The 7,562-nt window shown below is 31.4% G+C and overlaps 1 protein-coding gene across 1 annotated transcript; it reads right to left on the reverse strand.

Annotated features, from left to right (window-relative positions):
- Window positions 1–453: 453 nt before the first annotated feature.
- Window positions 454–2,109, reverse strand: LOC114185549 (glutathione S-transferase U19-like). Its single transcript, XM_028073387.2, has 2 exons — window positions 1,696–2,109; window positions 454–974 (listed from the first exon to the last, which is right to left on the reverse strand). Exons 1-2 carry the CDS (start codon window positions 2,008–2,010, stop codon window positions 633–635), a joined length of 657 nt encoding a protein of 218 aa, XP_027929188.1. The 5' UTR covers window positions 2,011–2,109; the 3' UTR covers window positions 454–632.
- Window positions 2,110–7,562: the final 5,453 nt, after the last annotated feature.

The following is a 7,562-nucleotide window of genomic DNA, read 5'->3' on the forward strand; positions in this document are numbered from 1 at the left end:
CAGCCGCGACAACACTAATATTTTCAGTAGTGATTAATATTATTATTATTATTATTATTATTACTTATAAATAATAATTATTATTATTATAGAATTTTCTCATATAGTTTACTTTATTTTTAATAAATAATTTTATTTTATATATTAATTTAATAAGATTACATTATCATCATCTACTAATATAATATCATATATATTTAAAAAATACGTAAATACAAATAGGACACTAATTAATATATATATATATATATATATATATATATATATATTTATTTATTTATTTATTGAATTTGACACAAAAATGATTATAGCAGTTAAAGTTTTACTTGAGAAATAGAATGGTATAGTAAAAACCGTACCTGTTCCGTTCCGTTATGATGTCATCTATCTAACAAAGAAATATTTCTACACATAAGTAAAATAAGACTTTTTCGTTTATATGAAAACATAATGGAAGAAAAAACTCCCTCACATATGTGTATTGATATATAAATTTTCTTTTAAAAAATATGCACTCTTACATAAAAAACAATAATCTAGCACATCAAAATGCCTTTTATTGCAAAAATATTACTACTTAATGGAAACCTAAAAAATTAACCAATACTTCAATTTGTCATTTAAGCTGGAACCTACTGAATGCCGAAGATCTTTCTTGTGAACTCATTCACCACCTGCTCATCGGGAAGAGACTTGGCAACACTTTCTTTTTGAAGGCACCTCTTGGCCCAAACAATCAACTTCGGATACTCACCATCTTCTATGTTAAGGCCCACAAAAGCTGCAAAGGATTTTATCCAAGGGTAGAATGGGACAAGTGCTATGTCCACAAAACCAAGATTTTCTCCTCCAAAATAACTTTTATCTCCCAGTTGTTCCTCAAACAATTTTAGGGCTTCTATCAACTCTTTCTTCGCAACTTCTGTTTCTTCTTCTCCTTTTGCTTTCGAAATCTTCTCTAGGGTATCAAATATCTATTTCACAATCATAATAGACATAAAGACACACTTATGTTAAATATGATCAAATGCACACTGATTTACATAAAGAATTTTTCATTTAAGATCATCAAACGCTCTGCTATGTTGTCAAAGTAAAATCATATACTTCTTGAAATAAGTCTTTTTGCATCATCGTCTCATTTAATACTACGTAAAAAAAAAAATTGGTAAAAGATGAATTTTAAATGTAACTTGAAACTAATATTACAAATAAAATTTAGGATTAAATATAGTTTTATGAACTTTAATGCAATATTCAAATTCGTTTTTATCTTAATTTTTATTTATTTTAATTTCCAAATTATAAAAATAAATTAATATAATTTTTTAATTAAACTTTTTTGACGTGTTTTTAGTTGATATTAAAATAAAAAAATTAAATAATATAAACAACTTAAATATTAACATAAAATTATGTTTGGTAGTAAAATAAAATTTAATATAATTAAATTAAAATGAATATATTAATTCAATTTAAAAATTTAAAAATTAAAATATATCAATATTTTAAAGAACTTCGTTCACGTTAAAATTTAAAAATTAAAAATGTATTTAACCTTGAAATTTATATATTTATATAGTCTAAATTTATCTTATTTCTAACGTTAATAAATGACACCAACATAAATATATCTAAATCACAAAAATTTTAGTAAAGGAATTAAAAGTAAAAAATGAAGCAAAAAAGGGATACCTTGGTGTCAACATAATCAGCCCAGAATCTTGCCTGTGCTCTCTGGTAAGGGTCAGAAGGCAGCAAGGGATTTGTGTGATTCCAAACCTCATTAATGTACTCAACAACAATGAGAGATTCACAAATGGGCTTGTCCTTGTGGATAAGAACCGGAATTTTCTTGTGAACCGGGTTCATTTGTAGGAGTAAAGAACTCTTGTTCTTCAGATTCTGTTCTTTGCGCTCATAGTTTATACCCTTTTCAGCAAGTGCAATCCTCGCCCTCATCCCAAATGGACTCGCCCAGAAATCTAGCAGAACCACCTCATCTGCCATAATGCTTCAACTTCAAGGAAAACAAAGAATGATGGACAAATCTGCAGTAAGAAAGTGATTTGCAGTGCAAAAGAAGGCTATGGACTACTTATATTTATAACTAGTTTTCAAGTTTGAAATACTAAAACATTATTATTAGTCAACATAGGATTTCCATTATCAGAAAATCTTGTAGCTTAACTTCAAATAAGATTATAACACGCTCTTTTTTAGATAATAATGTTAAATTCAAAAGTATCGCTTATTCTTTTGGAATTTATTTGTTTTTTTTTTATAAATCTTGACTTTTACACAAACACGTTAATTCAAAGTTCCAGAACCTTCCATGTCTAAATTAAAGGAGACAGCCGAAGCCATTCAAAATCGGACACAGGAACATGTGTCTCAATCCACTATGAATAGTTAATTGCGTGTAGTATCAAAATTCGTTCAGTGGGGTCGTCATGGATGATGCAATAATTTTCATTTATTTATCAATCTTATCTCACTTTTGAACACTTATTTTTTTTTTTTGTTTAAATTCATCTTCACGCAAATAAACCAAGTGTCGCTTTTTGGAGATACTGCATCACCATCGTATTATTTCGTTCTTGACTAATCTAATTCAATTAAAACATAAATAGAGTCCGACTAAAAAAGATTGGTTGAGTATAAAAACACTATATTTTTGAATATTTAAACATTAAAATAAGAAGTATTAATTAATATAATTAAAATAAAAGTTAAATTAAGATAATTTTATTATTTTTAGATGCATAATTCACCAACACAAAATAGAGCTATTATTTCATCCCTGACAAAAAAAAATAACAGATGTGAAAAATGTACGATGATATTTTCGTGAATAATTTGTCAAATTTTATGTTTGACCATTTCCCACCAAATGTAATTTTTTTTCTTTTATGTCTAACCTATTTAAGTTAGACATAATTTACATTTGTCCTAAATGAGTTAGATGTAAAAAGCGAAAAGTACGTCTAGTGAGAAGGGACCAAATGTAAATGGTTTAAAAGAAACCCTAGTGCCTATTCAATTTTCACTTTCTCCTTCATAGTAAACGGATAGAAAACACAACACAAACACTATTATCGATGTGGGTGTCATTTTCGTCACATGGTGTGCAATTCAGTGAGAAACCTCATATCCCCGATTATTTTCGATACTGAGGTTGGTTTTCCTCATCTTCTCCATTTATGTTGGCCTATTTGTGATGAAGTGTGAAAATTACTTCATTTTTCTCCTTATGTGGCTTCTTCGTCGACGACGACATAGTAGAGCTGCTTTGATTTTGCGTTGAATTTTGGTAAAGCGCTCGTGTTACAAATCTGGTTGTGGATGTCCGACATGGTTGCACCAATGAAGTGCGTAGTAGCTAGAGATCTATGATTAATCCTCGCAATCATGGTGGTTTGTGTTGTGACTCGCGGTGGGAGTTGGTGGTGCAAAGGTTGGCCATGGATGATGGTAGCTATGTGAAGATGGGGAGGAGGAAGATGATGGTGGTTGTAGTGGATGTGCAATTTTTTTAATTATGTGAAGATTGTACGCCTGTTGGTCAACAGGCATACATTTGCGTATCCTGAATCTATGTTTGACCAAAAAACAAACATTAAAGGACAAAAATAACTTGTAAAAATCCCCTTTTATGCTTGTGATTTAGTTAATTAATGTATTTTTCAACCAATATAGATAATTTCGCTAGTAATTCCATGTATTTTTGTGGAGATAATTTTAATATACTATAGTTTATAGTTTTAAAAATATAAAAAATTGATTTTGTTTTAAAGAATTAAAATTACGTGTTATCTTTTTGTAGATGTGTCAATTTGACCAATGGCCCATGGGCCAGTCTTGACCCACCCTTCATTAAGCCCCCTTTTTAGGGATCCCCAAATAAAGGGGCCAAAAAAAAAGCTCCAACACTCAAAGCCTCTTCTCAAGTGGGTTAGTGCTAGAGCTAAGATGAATTTGGCCTCATTAAAATATTTTAATTAACTCTTAAAAGAAACATTGAGTTTGAGCCAAAAGATTGGGTCAGGTCAAGCTAACAGTCAAGATGTTATCCCATTTGGATTTAATCTGACCTAGTTTGGACAATTCAAGTATCAAAGCTAACTAATGGTCATTTGGAAAACAAAATTTGGAAGAAGGAAACACACAAATTAAAAATCGATTTCTTTTACTACATCAATCTAACTTTTATCTTTAAAACGCTCATATATGTAAGTTTTGAAATGGTTGAAATGCTAAGAACCGTGGGGGGGGGGGGGGGGGGGGGGAGGAGGTTGAATTGGCTAGTTGAAAAATAGGATGTCTTTTGAAGGTTTAAAATTGAATCAATTTCGATCACCAAGTTTGGATGCAAACACCTCTAGACAGTAAACTTCAACCGATCAAAAACAGAGTTAATCGATTGATTTTACTACACAAATGTTGTACTGGTATAATCAATCGATTGAATCCGAAAAACAGTTGACTGAAATACTGGAAAAATACAGAAATACAGATTTGTGATTTAAAGCAAGAACAATGTAAACGATCAATCGAGACAAGTTCCAATGAGTTACACAAACATACTCAATGCTACAGATGCCACCAAAACACTCAAGAATATCAAAAAGATAGTTTAAATCCAAATTCTTTAAACTTTGAATGATAATGCAAGAGAGAAGGGTTAGAGAAAAGATTGATGCATAAGATTTTTATACTGGTTCACTCAATCCTGAGCTACATCCAGTTTGTCAAGGTAACCCGAGCCTGACTTTGCAATATTTCAAAACATTACAAAGTTTATACTCTTACACTTTCAAAATAACAAAAAAACACACACACACACACAAAAGACTCTTGAATCACACAAGAATCACAACAACACAACAAGACAACTCTTACAGACCTGGAAAACCACCAAGCACATGCACAAAAGCAAAAAGCTTCACCAAGCTTCGAACACAAGCAAAAAGCTCCAAGAATTCATCCAAGATCAATCTTCACCAGCTGCAAACTAAATGATCACGAAAGATAGAGAATTCCCAAGGTTTCCAGAATGGTTTCGCGCTAAAAAATGGTCTTGCTTCCTCTCTTTCAAAAATCACAACACTTATAGTCAAACTGTTACAAAATTCGATAAGTTGATTTTCAAATCAATCAGTTGATTTCACTTAACTTAAGTGAAATTAGTCGTTTAAAAAATAAATCAATTGATTGAATAAGTCACAATTTAAGAATACTATAGCTAACCTTTTAACCTGTTGAAAATTCATTCAACAGATTAAAAGACACATTTTAACCTGTTGAAAAATACTTCAACAGATTAAAAAATACAATTAAGACCAAATACATCAAACTAATGCTACAAGGTCTATAATGTGAATTACAAACATCAAGCATTCTTTCCTAATGATTGATCCATGTGGAGGACACATGTTCAAGGCTTGTTCAACATGAATACCATCAAATCTCCATAACTTTATCTATGTAGCATGAATCCAAAGCAATGACTTCAAGTTAGTTCAACAAAGCTTCATCAAATCTTCATGAAACACACCATCCAGGCTTCACATGTCAACAATATACACACGAATTGATATAAAGCGATCACCCTAAAATATTAATGCAGGATTATTGTATGAATTGATCAACTAAAATTGAGCTCTCTACTTCTATTTCATAGGTTTCATTTGCATCCTCAACAGCTTCTTTACAGAGAGTACCTTTTTTTTCTTCTAAATTTTAAATTTCTACATTCCATTATGATTCCAATCCTCACTCTCCTTTGATTCATGCGTTTTAACACTTATTCTTTTTTGTTCTCTTCTATCATTTTCCTATTTAACCTTTATCAATTGGGTTAAATATGTTTTGGTTCCTTAACTATTATGAAAAACTGCAAATCGACCATATTGATAACTTTGATACTATTTAGTCCCCCTACTTCTAAAAGCAATGATTTTGGTCCCTCATTTCAAACGACGTTAAATTTTATCCTACGTGGCAAAACAACGTTCCATTTAGGCTGTCACGTAGAGTGACATGTGACTGCTTGTATTAAAATTCATTATTTTGAATAAATTAAGTTTTTAATAAAATACAATTGAACTTTTTGAACTTTTAAAAAGAAACAAAAAGTTTATTTTGCCAAAGTGTTATTGGGGTTCTTTGCACAAAAGTAGATGCCCCCATGGTCGACGATTCCTCATTCCATTAATGAGCAAAGCCATCACAATATTTGCCACATCATCCGAGAATAATTCTCTGGTGTCAACAACCTAGATTCCACAGCGATGCACTCGCGGAGGTCGATGTGATTTGTTACTGGTGGTGATGAGGAGGCAGATCGATGGGTAGAAGCGGAGGACTTCAGTTGTAACCAAATAGATGGTGCTACAAAGAAACCTTTACCCACCTAGATGCAACACCTCCTCCACCTACGATAATGCCTATCTTGCCTAGCCAAGAGGCTGGAGGCACCACCATCGGACGACGTAGCCCTTACCACATCAACCACCACCAACATCGCACGAACTCTATGGGTTCCTCTTATTCCAACTTTTTCCTATAGTGACTTGTCGAGACACAAATAACCCATTTTTCCTTTTCTTAATTCTCTTTTATTATATTTTTAGGCAGCTTTATGCTCACTGATTTGCATTACTCACCATTGTTGATCCCTTTTATTCTTTCTTTGAAAGAAATTCTGGTTGGGACATTTTGGCCTTTTTATTCTTATATTTCTTTTCAAGTTGAAAGGTGAAGAAAAGTGAGAGAGATTTTTGTTTGATTGATAGTGAGGGAGCAAATGATGAAACATGTTGGTTGGAGATGATGAAGAAAATGATGTGGGGTTTTTCTTGAAGGTTGATGAGTGAAGAAGGGGAATCCATAAAATATAGAAGATGATGAAGTAAGAAGAGGAAGAATTGGTTACATCTGTTGTGTGGAAAATTGAGGAGTTGATAATGGAGTTGAAAAAAGGATAAGAAGTTATGATGATTGTGCCAGGTGATTGATAAAAAAAGATGATGAATGACAACGGAGGTGGAAAATCTTGGAGTTCAAGCATGGAGGAAGAAGAAGAATACTTTTTTAATTTATTTCAAAAAAACAAGTTTAAAACTTAACGTTGTCTAAAATGAGAAACCAAAACCATTGCTTTTGATGTAGGGGGACCAAACAATATCAAAGTTTTCAACAAGGACCATTTGCAATTTTTTGTGATAATTTAAGGACCAACAACATATTTAACCCTTATTAAAGTTATAAATTGACATATTGATATTTGATTCACTTATTCGTACATAAACCTACAACTCATTGCACAATACAATAATCTTAACAACAAGAGGTGACAAAATTTCTACAATGTTGCACTCCAAGTCTTAGAAGACATAGTGTCTGTCATTTCCTTGCTTTGTCTTTGCTTTTTCTTCACTTGTCTATGTGATTGTCTATGTTAATATGTTATTTAAGCATTTTTATGCAATTTATACATTTATGATGTAATCAAAGATGATAAATAAAATGGTTTGTTTTTTTATGTTTGTTTTACTTTG

This window comes from Vigna unguiculata, chromosome 1, assembly GCF_037176805.1.
Source record: "Vigna unguiculata cultivar grain cowpea cultivar isolate G323 ecotype 2 chromosome 1, ASM3717680v1, whole genome shotgun sequence".
Taxonomy (NCBI): Eukaryota; Viridiplantae; Streptophyta; class Magnoliopsida; order Fabales; family Fabaceae; genus Vigna; species Vigna unguiculata.